Source organism: Ochotona curzoniae, unplaced genomic scaffold (assembly GCF_017591425.1).
Source record: "Ochotona curzoniae isolate NIBS_2020 unplaced genomic scaffold, NIBS_Ocur_1.0 scaffold_4812, whole genome shotgun sequence".
In the NCBI taxonomy this organism is placed as follows: Eukaryota; Metazoa; Chordata; class Mammalia; order Lagomorpha; family Ochotonidae; genus Ochotona; species Ochotona curzoniae.
The window spans coordinates 2320316-2337433 of NW_024467124.1; the positions used below are offsets into that span (position 1 = coordinate 2320316).

Here is a 17118-nt window from a genome sequence, read left to right on the forward strand (position 1 = left end):
GCTTCGCTGATCAAAACCAGCATGGTCAGCTGACACAGGGTCAGAATGGGGTCAGAGCTGGTAACCTCAGCAATTGCATCTTGCACAAACAAGGATGCTGAGGGCTGAGAAGGATGGCAGAGACGGAAGGTTTCAGTTCCTATCAGCACATTGCTGCTCCATCAGATCTGGATCAATTAATTAAAATCTCTGGGGGAAGAAAACAGGAAAAGCAGAACAGAAGAGAGGCTGGGAGCTGGGCACGAAGACTGCGAGGTTTGATGGTCTCAAGCAGAAGCTCTCTCTGAGAACTCATCCATGGACTCTAGTTAATAATACGTCAGTGCTGATTCACTGGTCTTTTAAAACTTACTTTTAACTCAATTTCTCCATGGGCTATTATCTAAAAATTTTTATTTCAAATGCAGAGACAATAGCATACAAAAAGAAAGAGATTTAGAGATCTGTTATCTGCTGCTTCAGTCCTCACACGTGTGTAACAGCTAAGGCTGAGCCCGACTGAGGCACAAGCTTGGAACTCAACCTGGACCCTCGTGTAGGTAGCTGTGACCAATGTCCTTGCTACCTCGTAGGATGTACATTCACAGGAAGCTGCAGTTGGAAGGGAAAGCAAGACCCTGAATCAGGCACTCTGACAAAAGATGGGGACATTCCAAGCAGCTTTGTAAGTGCTGTGCCAAAGTCTTAAAGGTAGTATATTAATCAGTAGGATGTTAATGACAAAGGTACTTTGGCATAGTTATACAGAACTCTGCAGTGCAGTAAATCCAAAACTTCTGTGAAATATAAAGGTTATTAAAAACTACTCCAGGGAACATAGTAAAGAAGGAGGAGAAGCAAGAGGAGGAGAAGAGGATGAAGAGCAAGGGGCTGGGAAGGAAATGGAGCATGGGAGAAGAGGAGGAAGTCCATCAAGAGCTCTTGTTCCACTGGAGGCACAACCTCAACCCAACGTTCCCAGACCAGACAGCTTTCACACTTCGGAGAGGTGTTGTACATTTCCACTGTTTACAGCGGAAAATAATTGGAAAAAACAAACCTTTGTATCTTGGTTGATATCGAGACCACTGAAAAAAACATGTACAAAGTAGTCTGTTATTTTTCTTTTTGAGTTCACATAGATTAAACAACAACAACAACAACAAAAAAAAAACAAGCTTTAATTGAAAGCATTCTCTGTCCAGGAGAGGTATAAAACATTTTATTGTTATTGTTGCTTCTGTCTGTAAACACACAAGACATACATAGTTATGTAGGATTCACCTATTAAATTATGCCTTGCTTAACTTAGAAGCTATGGGTGATGGGGTGACACAATCTCGATTAAGTACAGTTTTTACCTAAAATAAATGAAACTACACATCCTTTATACTACACGGATGTTCATGACAGCATGTTTTATGGCTTGAAACTGAAAACAAATCAAATGCCCATCATCAGATAAACAGACAAGTAATTATTGTTAGGAATAAAAAGATTTCCAAATTACAGTTTTAGATGAACAAACCAGCTACAAAAGAACATCTTTATAACTTCACAGGAGGCTTGTCCATCAAGGAAAGAGTCTGAGAAAGTTCTGGAGTGCCACAAAAGTAAATGGCTTTATACATTTCAGTTCATGGGTGAGGGTCCAGTGTGATGGTTCAGTGACTAAATTATCGCCTTCCACACACAGGGATCCCATGTGGGTGCTGGTTCATGTTCCAGCTGCCCCACTTCCCATCCAGTTCCCTGCTTGTAGCCTAGGAGAGCAGTGAAGCACGACCCAAAGCCTTGGGACCCTGGACCCATGTGGGACATCAGAAGAAGCCAGGATCCTGGCTTCGGATTGGCTTAGCTCCAGCTGTTGTGGCTATTTGGGGAGTGAACCACTAAGTAGATCTTTCTCTTTGTCTCTCCTTCTCTCTGTAAATCTGATCTGCCTTTCCAATACAAACAAAAAAGTCTTAAAGAAAAGAGTGATGGGTGAGCATGTTTATTAAAAATAGTTCAATTATATACCTAAAATAAATAGCATTTAGAAGTTATACTTCAAAAAATCCAATGAAAGTAATTTATTTATTTTTTGAAAATAATTCAATTCTTATCCTGTGAGAGATCTAAGGGTGTGCTACTGCTTTTAATCAAGAATATACTGCTTTAACAATGAGTAAACGAGACAGAAAAAGTTTCTTTTTGAGAAACAAGAATATTGAAACTGATATTTTTTTTAAAAAAATGAGACAAACCTGATGATACTGTGACGAAGAAAATAATACCAATCTGAAGCACAAAGCTGAAGGAATGTGGTACATAGGACAAAGACTAATGAGAAGAAATGAGACAATGAAGTTCAACTCTAGCAAAGCAACAGTCATCTACAAATTATTCTAGAAAGGTGGGATATGGTCAATGGAGAGAAAAATAACAGAAGAAAATGTCCAAAACAGAAAAAATAAATAAATAAAACAGTTTTCAGATGGAAAAGACTGAGTGTTGACCAAGATGAATGAAAAAAAAAAAGTTCTGTGAAAGTTCATGACTTCGGCAATACAGCAAAATAAAGACATATAATAATTCAAACAGTTGCAGATTATAAATAAAGCCTAACAAATCTTATTCCTAAAATTATGAGACGAAGCAACTCAAGCAGAAAATGATGTAAAAAAATCATAATGCCTTAGAACAGTATGAAAGTCAATAAAAATAAAGAGAATCAGCTCAAGCACTTGGCATAACACTCCCAATCCTGGCTAGCATCAGCAGGATTCCACATCAGTGTCTGAGTTTGCCCCCGGCCCAACCCCTTCCAGTGCAGCCTGGGAAGGCAGTTTAAGTTGGTGAGTTCCTTGCACCCATTACGGAGACCTGCATGTGTTCCCAGCTCACAGGTTTGACCAGGCCCAGCCATGATCATGATGGGCGTTTGGGGATTGAACTAGCATATGGAAGATACGAGGCTATCTGCTAAAAACAGACAATCAGCACGTGTTTCCGATAAGAACATCACCACGGCATCTAACATGTATAAGGACTAAATCCACATACTAAGGCCATATCATCACAGAAAAGTATCCGAAGTCCACGCTGGAGTTACCACTGCATTATTTTTCAGTTTTTTTCCCTGGTCCACTCAATCATCAATTTTTTGCTTTGCTATTAAAACAAACTTCTACTTGTTTAAATCAAGGTTCCTTAGTTTTTTGTATGAAGTAAACACAGATGTAACTGATGACTTTTAGCAGATGGTATGATTGGATTTTGTAGTGTAACTTTGATTTTCACTTACGGCATTGGAAGTAAACTAGATGGATTACTTTGCTTTTTACAATAAACTAACACCTCAACTAAATATTTCATTTATATTGCCTGAACATAAGGCAAATGTCTTCATTCCTATAACAAGTGATTTGTAAAGTAAGTTAGGCTGGAATGTAAACATTCTGGAAATGCCTAAATTTAGTAGCATTTGTGATTTACAGTCAAGGGTCAATGTCACATAATACATGATTATTGCTTTAGTATCTATCAATGAAACTGAACTTCAACATGGACTCTATTTTGACAGGTTTGTTAAGACAGAGCCGACATGCAATTAAGGACTTGAGGAGCTTTGGCAAAAATATGGACCTGTGGAGTTATTACCATATTTAACAGAATGAACAAAAGCAGCATCCCCCAAGTGCCCTCACGCCTTGAGAGTCTTCCTTTCCCCTCCTGCTGCCCAGTTCTCAATTCTCCTGACAATCGCCAACTTTCTTTCTCTCACCTTAGCAGAGAAATTATATTTCTATAATTTTATATACATGGAAGGATTTTTTCTGGCTTCTTTCACGTGGCATAATGGCCTTAGATCATTTCGTGTTATGTGAATCATCACGTCATTTCTTTTTCTTGCAGAAGGGTATCACATTGTGTAGACAGATGCTTCATCGTTGGAGCACCTGCAGATGGACACCTGGCTTGTTTTCTACAGTTCGGGCCTATGACAAACAAGGATTTGTAGAACAGCCTTTACATATGCTTTGTGAGTGGAATGGCTGGGCCTTATGATAGGTAAGCCTTAACAGATCGAGAGGTTGACCAACTCTTTTAAGTAGATACATCACTTCACACTCACCAACAATGTTTAAAATCTTCCAAACTTGGCATTGCTTGATATGGTCAGTTTTCTTCATTTCAAATTTCAATTATTCTACAGGTGTCTAGACATATTTTAGCGTCATTTTATTTTTAAAGAAACATTTACTTTTATTTGAAAGTAAGAATTAGAGCGAGTAGGGGAGAGACAGAGGTTCTCCATCCACTGGTTCACTACCAGAATGGTTATCAGTACCAGAGTTGGGCCAGTTCAAAGCCAAGAGCCAAGAACCCCTTCTGGGATTCCCACATGGGCCTGGGGCCTTCCTCTGCTGCTTTCCCAGGACATTAGTAGGGTGCGGTAGCAGTACATGTGGGATGCTGGCTCCACAGGCAGAAGATACCAATCAGCCACTCTTGGGCCCCTTATTTTGGTTTTATTTGCATTTCCACAATCATTAAAAATGTTGAGCAATTTCTCTAGATTTGATCTGTCATCCTTCAATCTCCACAAGTGAAGTTTCTGTTCAAAACTTTCACTCATTCAGAACAGTGAGAAATGACCCAGTAAAATGTTCATGCTGGAAAACTATGGAGCTTTTTTTGAAAGTTAAATCTGATGTGTTTGAAAAAGTAGATGGTTTTTGTAGTCAAACAAAGGTTTGGAAACAGGTAGAAGATTGTGGAGTATTTTTGATATGTAAAGCAGCTTTTGTATTACTTTTGTAACAAGAAGGACTATGGTATAGGTGTCGCCGAAGCGAGCAGAGAAGGACTATAATATGGGAAAAGATGAATGTTAAGCCAGATGATCAAGCCTTTCTCACAGTTTAGTAGAATAAACAAAATGCAACTAAACAAGGAGTGAAAAAAAATTACCCTAGAAGCCCTTGTACAAGTTGCAGTCAAAGAGAAATTGCAGGAACAATGCTGTTCTTCTCCAAAATCTACCTAACTTCCCATGAAAACAGCATGGAAATAAGCAAATGATGAACGTTATGGAAATGACTCCTACTATCTCCTTTAACTTATGAAGGAAAATGACTAACAAGGAATAGCCAGGCCTGGCTTTGTGCATGACTGCCGCTTCAAAGTAGAAGTCTCCCCTAACATCATCTCAACAGTGAACATAGAAACCACTGGGATTTGCCATTGTGCTTTTTTTTTTTTTCCTATTTGGGAGAAAGAAGAAAAGATTTAGCAATGGAAAAGCAAAAGGGAAAATATTTTACATCAGCTACACAAAGGGAGGCTAAAGATAGTTTGGGCTAGGACTGCTAGTAAAGACAGATGCAAGAAAAGGCTCAGGATGTGCCCTAATCAAATCCAAAATCTTGCCCTATGGTACGTGAATACAGGCCTGATCACTGGCTTCAAGTGTGGCTAATTACCCTGTTCTAAAAAAGTGGGCAGCAGGGGCAGATGTTGTGGAAAGGAACAAGAATGGGAGGAGGAAGAAAGGAAAAAGGAATCGGGACAGCCAGGGTTCAGCTGCTATCAGGAGGAAGACGTGGGAGGATCCGTCCACACTGGGCAAACACTAGAAAACCCCTGGACAGCTGATGCCCCAGCAAGTAGACTTAGGACTTGGTGACACTAACATTTCCATTTTAAATTCAATTAAAAAATTAAAAACATGAGATCTACAAAGAAAAGAAACTGGTTTCCAAAGTATGAATCTATTCTTAGAGATGCAGTTATTGGTTGATTTTCCTGTTAAACTTGAGCCCATTTACAATTACTGAATATTCTTTGTTACAAATTGATCAAAGACAGACAGGGATGCTGACAGCTGCAATTCTCCAGTCATCTTTGTGATGTTGTGATTTTTTTTTTCAAGTTCTGCATGACTGTCTTGAAGAAATGGCCTCTTGTTCCGCTGCCACCCCTCTGTCCCCTGCTGTAACTTACCATGGAATCACATGTTTTGATAACTCCTGGGGGCTCCTTGTTTTCATCAGTGCCATCCAACTGAGTAGGGTGCTTGTCACAAGTGTCATCTGGCTAATGAAAGAAAATGAAAGTCACTTTTTAAAAAAGCTTTTACAATATATTTATTTGAGAGGCATTGAAAAGGGGGAGAGGGAGAGAGAGCGCCCATCCTCTGGTTCATTTCTGAAATACCAGAAATAGCTGGGATTAGGCCTTGCCAAAGCTAGGAGCTGGGTATTCTACAAGGGTACAGGAACTCAAATGCTTGAATTATTATCACTGCCTGCTTAGACTCTGCATTATCAGAAACTTGGGGTCTGGAGCCAGAGCTAGGAATTGAAGCCGGGTACTACATTAAGGGATACGGATGTCTTAGTGGGTATCTTAACCACAAGGCCAGTCACCTTTCAAGTCATTTTTATCCAGGTATAGTTGGTATAAACATGATTAGCTAATCATTACACAACTGCACAAAAGATGCATACCTGTACAGCTTTGTGGAGTTAGAGAGTTAAGATCACCTGAGCATCTACAATGTCACTTACTGATCTGTCCACAGTATATGGATCTGCAGAAATGCTGTGTTAGAATGGACTTGCTCTCAAGAAGCAGACATTGTCAGTTGCAAAATTCTACTTCCTTTCCTTAATTTAGCAATATTGCGATTTTACTCCAGATGCTACCTATCTACCCCAGAGTAAATATGATGAGGTGATAGTTTTGCCCAGTGAGAGAAGTGGAATTGTACCCAGTGGAATAACCCAGAAAAGTGAATGTTTTCTTGCTAAAGTGGATGAACCCAACTGACTGATGCTCTTCTAGCATAGCGTTTGTGTTGCCCACAACTCCTTTGAGGATTGGGTGATTAGCCCATGTACAGAGGACAATAGAAAGCAAAGACTAAGTCTTTGCCTGGGCTCTTTGCCCAGGCAGCCATACCAGCCATGGCCATCTTATTTTCAGCTTGCTCCGTGAGGAAAACCAATCTCACATGTTCAAAGGATACAATTTACTGATAAAAACCTTGCTGTTTTGAAATGAGACTCTATAGCAGTATTCTGTATGATTTCTAAATCAATAGCAAGAAAAGGCAGTTTTGAAAAGTTATGATAGGAAATACAGTGGGTTGAATACCTCATTAATCCATAGGACAGAATTAAATACTTGATGCCAATTCGCTAAGTGTTGGCAAAGTTCCGACTTTCACTGAGCAGGAAGCATATTTGGAAACCAGGCTTCTTTCAGGGATGGATTGCATTATAGGCCTTGTGTATAAGTTTTAAGATATCAAAGAATTTGTAATACATGGAGTCCCCCCAAATGAAGCAAATATTACATTCCATGACTGAGGAAACTTTTTCCAATTTAAACATATTAGATATGAGCAAAATAACAAACTGGCATATGAGACCTTAGAAAGTGAAATTTTCATCTTGTTTTCTAACTCTCTTCAAAGCGTAGAGAACATATTATCAACACACACATGTTTAAGTGGCAACAATGCACAAGAAACAGTACAGGAGAACTTCAGGGTGGAGGACTGAGAACATGCTGCTTCCTAAATCCTCACTCATTCACTCCAGGGTAACAAGGGGTGTATTTTCTCAAGGAAAGGTCCAAAATGGCACTGAAAACCAAGTTGTTCACCCAGAAATAGTCGTAAGTTTCATCTTGAAGCCACACAGCCTGCGGTTGCTGGTTGTTCCTTCTGTTCCCAGTGCATTCCACACATGCCTTGTATGGTATGAGTGTCCTCCTAAGGCTCTAAGTAATAAACTGGCCAATAAATTGTAGATGTCACGTCACGGTGTCAGGTGTTCAGCCATATGTACAACTCCTGCGTGACAGCCTTTCTCTCTTTCAATGCACCAAGTGGGTGAGAAGGCTATCATAACAGCAGGTGGAGTCGGGCAAGGCAAGGTAAAAGGCTCAAAGAAATCCATTATTTGGGCTTGGCAGTTGCACCTAGGAGTCAAACCACTTATCTCCCATACTGGAGTCCCTGGGCTTGGCAGAGCTCCAAATCCTGACTCTAGTGTTGTGATAATGCAGATGTGGGAGGCAGCATTTAACAACTCCGATAGCTGGGTCCTTCCCACCCGCAGGGAGGATGTGGATTGAGTTCCTAGCTCCTAGAATCGGCCTGAGGCATGTGAGGCTTACACCAGCAGATGGGAGTTCTCTATTTGGCTCTTTCTCTCAAATAACAAATTTTAATAATTACTAGCTTTTTAAAAAATATCAGAAAATTGGGCCCAGTGTGATAGCATAACGGTTAAAGTCCTCAAGTCCTTGCCTTGCACACGCTGGGATCCCATATGGTTATTGGTTCTAATCCCAGTGGCCCTGCTTCCCATCCAGCTCCCTGCTTGTGGCCTGAGAACACAGTCGAGGATGGCCCAAAGCCTTGGGACCATGCACCCATGTGGGAGACCCAGAAGAAGTTCCTGGCTCCTGGCTTTGGAGCAGCTCAGCTCCAACCATTGCGGCTGCATGGGGAATGAACCATCAGATGGAAGATCCTCCTCTCTGTATATCTGACTTTCCAAAAAAAAAAAAAAAAAAAAAAAAAAAACTTAAAAAAAAATCAGAAAATGAAAATTTAGAAAAACGAAATCCCTTATTTGGAAGTTCTCAGGTCTGCCTTAACTTGTCCCTCCTTGGTCCGAGGGTGTGGATTTGCTGCTGGGAGGGCCCTGGGCAATCTAGACCATCAGTGTCCTGCTACAAGTATGGCATAGAAACGCCCTGCTCTGAAGCAGCATCCTAAAGGCTGAGAACACCTGCTGCCAAGGCAAGCGATGGAGTCAACAAATACCGAAACCACCAAACAAAATTAGAGATGAGACACTTGAACAGGACTGCTCGCAGCCCTAACCGACTACGCTTCCTCATGGGGTCCCATACTGCCCTGGGGCAACTGAGCCACTGCTGGAGCACAAATGGGCACAAGCAATTCTACCAAACCCCACAACAGACCAAGTAAGACTAGCATGCATTAGGATGTGAAATTTGGGGAAGAGAAAAAGAAAATGTACCAAAACAAAACATCGTCATGTTTTCCTTCTTTATGAGATCTAGGGAGGTACAGGTGTAGGGAAAAGCAAAGTGTGGAAACCTATACAGAAGCAAACTGAACCACAACAGAGCGATGTCTCTACTCCAACATTCCTGCAGTCCTTAGACCCAGGGGAGGTCACCGTCAGCCACCTTGACCTTTTGTGGCTCATACCGTTGGGAAGGAGAATCATGGCATGTGGTGCAGTGCATGGCACAAGATTCATCTCATAAGTAGAAAGCTTGCACTGGCAGAGAAGAGCTCAGGTTCCCATTCTTTTTTTTTTTTTCTAAGATTTGTTTTTATTGGAAAGTCAGATATATGGAGAGGAGGAGAGACAGAGAGGAAGAACCTCCATCTGGTGATTCACTCCCCAATTGGCTACAACGGCTGGAGCTGAGCTGATCCGAAGTCAGGAGAGAGGAGCCTCTTCAAGGTCTCCCATGTAGATGCAGGGTCCCAAGGCTTTGGGCCATCCTCAGCTGCTTTGCTAGGCCACAAGCAGGGAGCTAGATGGGAAGCAGGGCTACCGGGATTAGAACCAGCAACCATATGGGATCCCAGCGTGTTCAAGGTGAGGACTTCAGCCACCAGGCTACCGTGCCAGGGTCCTCAGGTTCCCATTCTTTGAAGCCATGACCTAAAATGGAGAAGATGGGCCAAGACCAGGTGTTTTCTCCCTGGGTTGGATCGCACATTTTCCCGACTTAACTCATGTAGGAGGATAGAGTGCTGCCTCTCACAAGACAATCCTATGTTAAAAATGATCCGGCACCGTCTCCCATATGATATCCACATTTTGAAAACAGCTGAAATATCACAGTATTTCTTACGGTGAGAAATCAGTTAATATTGAAAGACATGTGTAGGGCAACATGAGATTTTGCATGTTGAGCTCAACCAAGAAAACAAAAGTGGAACAGACACTCCCACATTGATTTCTGCCTCTGGCCGTCACTGTGCAGCTTATTTTTATCACTGTAGACAGACGTAGGGCACACAGTTATTTGTGAATTTAGCCATTAATAATTCATGTCTGAGTTGAAGCGTCTCCCTCTTTTCGTCATTGTATCAAGGTAAGGAAGTATGCTCTGCTCCAGGTTTTCCTATCTCAAAGCCTTACTTTTGCTTACCTGCTTACACCCATCTCACCAGTTGACTACCTCTGCTGGGAACAGCTAACATCTCTTCTCTATCAGGGTCACACCCAAAAGAGGAGTTGGAATGCAACAATAACAAAAATACCACCTGGCTACTGAGAAAAGCAGAAGTGCATTTTTATGCAGGAACAGTCTCCCATTGTTCACTGTTTACGTGGTAAGCGTAGTGTGTGTATGTTAGCAAAGAGTTGTGGAGATAGCCACAGCTATGATTGCTTACAGACAGATCATTGCATTGGTTATTCATCAGCCAACACTGAGAACTCACTAAGTGCGAAGCCTTATGACAGGCATTATTCTCTGCTGACAATACTGTTGCTCTGTGCACCCTAAGTCTGGCTTGACACCTCCCTTAACTGTATCTTGGTATGTTTTTCAGAAGGTTTTCTGTCCAGCTAAAAATAAAATCAGTATTTCAGGTTCCTTTTCAACCAGGAATGCTAAAGCTCTGAGCAAGGATAGATAACTAGAATTTCTACCAACTTTGGCTCTCCAGGAATGTAAGGTCAGAGGAACAGAGACACCGATATAAGTTTTAGGAACTTGGATATAGTGCCTGGAGGGACACAAGCAACTTGTAAGCGAAAAGATGAAGGCTTCACAAGAAAGCAGTAAGAATAATAAATAAGAATCTGGATTTATATTATGGAAGAGAATCACCCACTACTAGATTTTTCTGAAGAGAAAAAATAATCTCACATTTGTAGAGTTTCTTGTTTTCTTGAGTTTTCTGTTACATTCCATCAAATGGATTCCTAAGTGACATAATCATATTTTTGAAATCATGCTTTATTCAATTCTACTTATATAATCAGTTATAAATCAGTTTTACCTTTAGCTAATTTAATATCAATTAAGAAATTACAGATGAATGAAACTATTATTTCTGCAAATGTGCTACTAAACAGAATATTTAATTCACATCTTCTGAATACTATAAATAAGTACTGGGTACTGGAATCCTGCTTAAGATAAACAGATATGTAGATTGCAGGTTGCAAATCCAGAGATTGAATCAGCACTACTGATTCAGTGTAAGATGGATCAAGCAAAACAAGGGTTAAACACTATATTCCTTACTGTAACAACTCAATCGAAAAATTAAATTTATCTGATATTTAATGCAACGATGAAATGCATCTGGGTCAATATAAATCGCTATTCTTTACTTTGTCTCTTTCTATGTCTTCTGTTTCCAGTAAAGATTATGTACTATGTTTGTAATAAAAAAAAAATTCATTTTTGAAAGGAACAAATGCTATTGAAAAAAAGTCACTACAAGAAAATTGGATCAAGATAGCAAAAAGCACATACCACTTTCTCCTTCCTCTGAAAACCACTCAAGGTGTCACAAGAGATATCTTTCTAAGGGAGTAGATCTAAAAACCATTAAACATTCCATTATCAGAACAGAACTTGCTGGAAGCTCCTGGCAGATAAAAAGCAGGAAAGAGCAGTTTGATAAAGGTAGAAAACCTCATCCTGGAAAAAGACACAGAAGAAAAACGAGTAAGAGACAAATGCTGATGTGGGAAAAGCACATATCCAGAACAAAATGAAAAGAGCAAGGAGACAGCCACCACGTGGAGGATGGCAAGGTGACCGGACAAAGGGCAGCTGCATCATTTGCTCTCCCAAACACTGAAGAACAGGTAGCAGCTAATTCTGAGTACCTGCCCAGCAATGGAGGTGGTAGTCCCAGGGAGGGGATGGTGGCCACACCACAGAAGGAAGGTTGGATGGCACTTCATGATGAAAAGCAGAATTTAATTTGCGAGGGAGGAAGCAAATTACAATTTTTCAGACGTCTCCTAATTTTAGCATTGAAGCCAGATTTAAGGGCTTTCAAGTGCTGTGGTAGCAACTAACACACTTCTGTATTCACATGGGGCCACACCCCTACTCCCAGGAGAGTTCTTGGGAAATGGATGTTCTATACAATTACAAAGGAGCTAGTAAGTCATTACCTAACTACTCTTGTTGCAATATTAGATTGAATGCTGGATTTCCCAAAAAGGCTTAGGTGTTAAAGGATTTGTCACAAAAGCCTTTAGGTTAATGGTACTAAAGGTAGAAATTAATTTGTTTATGGTGTTTGCAGATAGGGCCTTTGGGGAGCTGATTGGAGTACACGGAATGGTTAGGGTAGAAGCTCTGTGACAAAGTATCGGAATTGTTGTAAAAGAAAATGACATATCCAGAAGGGAAACGGGGAAAGCAAGGAGATATCCACAATGCAGAGGATAATAATGGAAGGTAACAGGAGGAAAGAATGGGCATAGCATTTCCTCTCAAAGCCTGGACAGGTAGGACCTCTTGTTGAACCCATGAGACCTATCAAATCTTGGATTAAAGATCTCCGTCAGCATGAGCTAAAATAAACTTCTCCTTCCTTCATAAGTAGCTTGCTCAGGTATTTCCTAGTAGTTACAATAATCTGTAACTCTTGAATTGATTCATACAATCTATTCTGTGAAATGTAGAATTGATGTAGTTTTTCAGTTATAAACACCGACAATAAGGATCAAAACTGATTGAGCAACAGCAAAGGGAAAGTAAAGCAATGAGGCTTAAAATAAACAAATGTTCATAAAGAAAAACAGAGAGCTTTAGAGCTTAATATTTAACTTAGAACGCTGAGAGAGCTAAGAGGCTCTGCAAAACAGAAAAGCAAGAAGAGACTGTTGTAATAAAAGGGCAACGAGGGAAAAGCAGGGAATCTTAGCAACCAAACCACTCTTGAAGAGCTATCCATGAAGGTAGAATGCATGTACATGTGTGCGTGCACACACACACACACACACTCTGAAGGAATATCATTTAACCACAGAATTTTATATTTCAAAGGGTAAACTGACTTCTATAACCCATATATCTGATTTTTAAATGATTGCATTTGTGTCCATACTAGATAAGTAGACTTGGTCAAATTCCTGCACTAATATCTTGCAAAAATCACCTTATGGAACTTATGGTAAGCCTCCAATAAGAAAGTTAAATGGAAAAGGTTAAATCATTCTTTAACTCAGGTAGAGACATGATGCCAAAGAAACAGACCAAGAGTGGAAAGGAACAAATGAGCAATGAGTCAAGGACACACACACAGAGACTAAGGAACAAGAAGTGAAGAATGAGGAAAGAAAAGAAGAAAGAAAGAAGAGCCACGGGTGGCAGAAGCAGCAGCACAGAGAGAGACAGACCAGGACAGAGAACAGAAGAAGGGGGAGAGAGTGGTGTTTTATGCTCAAATTCCAACAGGAAACCCAACAACGCTCCCTAAAAACTCAGAAATATCTTTACTTTCAAAAAATGATGCTTATCTTTTTTTAAGGGGGGGGGCAGGGAGAAAAATTTAAGATGCTGACTAGGCCTGATATAAATGCAGCATTTTTAAAATGTTCGTTTTATATGTTTTCTTTTCATTTTTTTGTTGAGGAACAATATACTTTTTTTTTTTAAAATCAGTTTCCATTTGTCCAACTAGCCCATATTTCAGGGTGATGCAGTATCTCTCTACTCTACAGAATATGTGGTCAGTCTTAGCTACATCCCGCCTGAGTCTTCCTTTTCAGTTCACTCCAGAAGCGGAGTTTCTCTTGGACAACTGGAAGGAGGAATAAGCAGGTGAACAGCAGTCATTTCTGCTCCCTACCAAAACGTGCTCTCCTCTGTTCTTCCTGGAGGTGATAGCCTGCATTTGACTGCACCTGCATATCATTGAGAAACAACAGTTGGGTCATTTCTTTTCATACTTAAGGACTCGATGAGTGAGGCTGGCATTGTGGTGCAGTGGGTAAAGTTGTCACTTGCAACATCAAGCATCCTATACTGGAGCAAGGCCCAGCCTTGGCCTTCAGTCATTTGGAGAGTGAATCAGTGAATGGAAATGCTGGTAGCCACGATATGACTGATGGCTACCATATTGGAAAACCAAAGAACAGATAATTTCCCTCAGTGTAAAAAGTCCTGACACATAGTGCTAATCTAGGACATATCAGCAGAGATGCAAAGGCTAACTAGACATATGTCAGTTATTCTGGGACTGCACCATTTACTCAATAAATCTCAGAAAGAAAACAACTTACAGGCAACCTAAAGTAACTCAGATCGAAGACTGTCTTCAATTGTAATTTTTACCAAATACTTTTGGAGCTATATGTCATTATTCATTTTATCGTGAAAGATAAAAAACGCTACTGATCAGCTAACATACCCCAGGTAACTTGGTTATAATTAAAGCATAACATAAAATTACCTTTGTTCTTCTATACACTAATTACCTCAAGAGTGTCAAGAATCTTTTCTTTTTTTTTATTTTCTTTTTTTTTTAAAGATTTATTTTTATTATTTTTTATTGGAAAAGCGGATATACAGAGAGGAGAGACAGAGAGGAAGATCTTCCGTCTGATGATTTACTCCCCAAGTGAGCGCAACGGGCCCGATGCTATGCCGATCCAAAGCCAGGAGCCTCTTCCGGGTCTCCCACGCAGGTGCAGGGTCCCAAAGCTTTGGGCCGTCCTCGACTGCTTTCCCGGGCCACAGGCAGGGAGCTGGAAGGGAAGCGGGGCTGCTGGGATAGAACCGGCGCCCATATGGGATCCTGGGTGTGCAAGGCGAGGACCTTAACCACTGCGCCACGGCACTGGGCCCAAGAATCTTGTCTCCATGAAAATGTAGTACTTCACATAATGAATGTATTCCATAACTATTTGTTATATCAGTGATGCAACTATCGTGATACAACATTGTGGTGAGGCAGTGAATCAATGAACCAACAAGTTCAAGGTGGAGCTAACAGCGAAGCAACTATAGACACATGAGACCATGACTGACAGCATCAGAAGTACGGGAACTTTCCAGGGTCACCTGGAACCTCAACCAGCAAGTGCGAATCCCTGCACAGGTGATGCTTGCCTGGAGTTTCTCTAAATCTGTCACCCACATCACACTGCTACCTTCCACTTTTGACCATGTTCATTCACTTGAGCATAAAACTGCTCTACTTTCTCTACTGCCGTTTAAAACTGCCTGAACCTGCTTGCAATCCTTACACCACCTCCCTTCACTCCTTTGCCTGAACACAAAGTTTTCATTCAGTCCTTACTTAAGGCTGTGAGCATCCCATTCCAAAGACTTGCCCCATCATCAAAGACGTTACTCAAGTTACTCACCCATAGCAACAAAGAAGGCAGTACATCTGGTGTGGAGGGAGACCCTGAAGTATTGGAGATGCCAATGTTCAAAGCTCAAATCGGTACAATTTTGCTCTCTGCTATTTAGTTCTTTTTTTTTTTTTCCGCCCCCTGAAAATTAATGGAACCAGCCTTTTCTGGTATTTCTTCCATGCCAGACCCCCAGCAAAAATGAAACAGAGAACCTTTCCAATCAGGAACATGACTTACAGGAGCTTCGCTGGCTCCAAAGATGTCTCTGACATCCCGGACGGACTGCTTGTTCTTCTTCCTCAGGGTCTGAGTGTAGGTTTTGTACCTCTTCTTCACTGCAGCTGCCTGCGTTCGGGTCAACGTGGAAAGCAAGGCTTTGCCGTCTTCCTCCTCATTGCCCGAGATCAGAGTTGATAAGCCCACATCTTGCAACCACTCTGCTTCAAGTTCACCTTCTGCAAAGCAGCATCATCAAGGATGAGTTAGACTGTTTTAGGACTGCATGATGTACATGCCTACAAGTCTTCACACGATGGGAAGTAAAAAATAATAATAAGCAACATACAAGTGCGTTGTTTTCTACAGCAATCAGTGAGAAGTGTGTATTGTATCTCTTACACAGATGAATTTTTTAAATTTCTTTTTAAAAAAGATCTATTTATTTTTATTAGAAAGGCAGATTAGATTTATACAGAGAAGGAGAGACACAAAAAAAAGAAGCTTCCATTCAGTGGCCAAATGTCAACAAGGGCCAGAGCTGAGCTAATGTGAAGTCAGGAGTCTCTTCTGGGTCTCCAACATGGGTGCAGGGACCCAAGGTTTTGGGTCATCCTTTAATACCAGGCCAGAAGCAGGAAGCTGGATGGCAAGCGGAGCAGCTAGGACTAGAAGTGGCACCCATATAGGATCCTGGCACTTGTAAATGAGGATTTAGGCAACTGAGCCATCGTGCTGAGCCCAAAATACTTTGTTGTCAAGTGAGATTAACTGGAAGACTGTGAAAGGTAATTTTCCTCAACAAAGGGCATAACAATTTAAAAATTTAAAAACAATAAAAAAACAAGACAATAAGAATATTGAAACTAAAAGCTTAGTAGATAAAGGCATGGTTCAATGGAACACAAGAGTTTTAAATCACTCAAACAGAGATTGAAATTCCAGTGTCACCATTTAAGTGATGATTTGGGAACCTTCTTGCTCTAACCCCATGAATTAAATCTTCCCTCAGGAAACCTCCTGTGTAAGACCTGGACCGTAACAAGGGCTTTGACTTTTTTTTGACCTCTTGATCCTAACCTTCTGAGTATCATACAAGTCCTGGATGGCTCCCCTCCCCGCCTTCATTCCTCCTTTCAGGGGCGTGCCAGGAATAAAAGTGCTTCTCTCTTTTAATTTATTTTGTTGAGTTATCTCCTTTGTGTCTTGCCAGGACCTTTCCTGGCCAGGGTTCACCTAGAAGTTACTTATTTCTCTAGGAATAACCAGGACAAAGGTCAGACCAAAGCCACAAGAACATCTGCTGGGATCAACAAGGGTCCAAACAGAGGGAACTTGGTCATGAGTCAGATGCCTGGACAGCCAGCCAACCACAGGCTAAAGAAGCACCTTTCCCTGATAGGCACAGTAAAATCATCCACATGTTCCTGACCAGCAACTCCATTAGGGAAGGGGAGAGTTGACAGCCCTTCTCCTGAGATCTGAAGGCAAAGAAGAGATAAATATCAGAGTGGGAGCAAGGTGAACA

General features: G+C 41.0%; 1 protein-coding gene across 1 annotated transcript in view; it reads right to left on the minus strand.

The window, feature by feature from the left end:
* Positions 1–17118, minus strand: part of ARHGAP28 (Rho GTPase activating protein 28) — a 167730-nt gene that overhangs the window by 48782 nt on the left and 101830 nt on the right. The window contains exons 3-4 of the mRNA XM_040970562.1: positions 15612–15829; positions 5971–6063 (exon numbers count right to left, since the gene is read on the minus strand). Coding sequence (XP_040826496.1) covers positions 5971–6063; positions 15612–15829 — 311 coding nt within the window. The remainder of the gene's footprint in view (positions 1–5970; positions 6064–15611; positions 15830–17118) is intronic.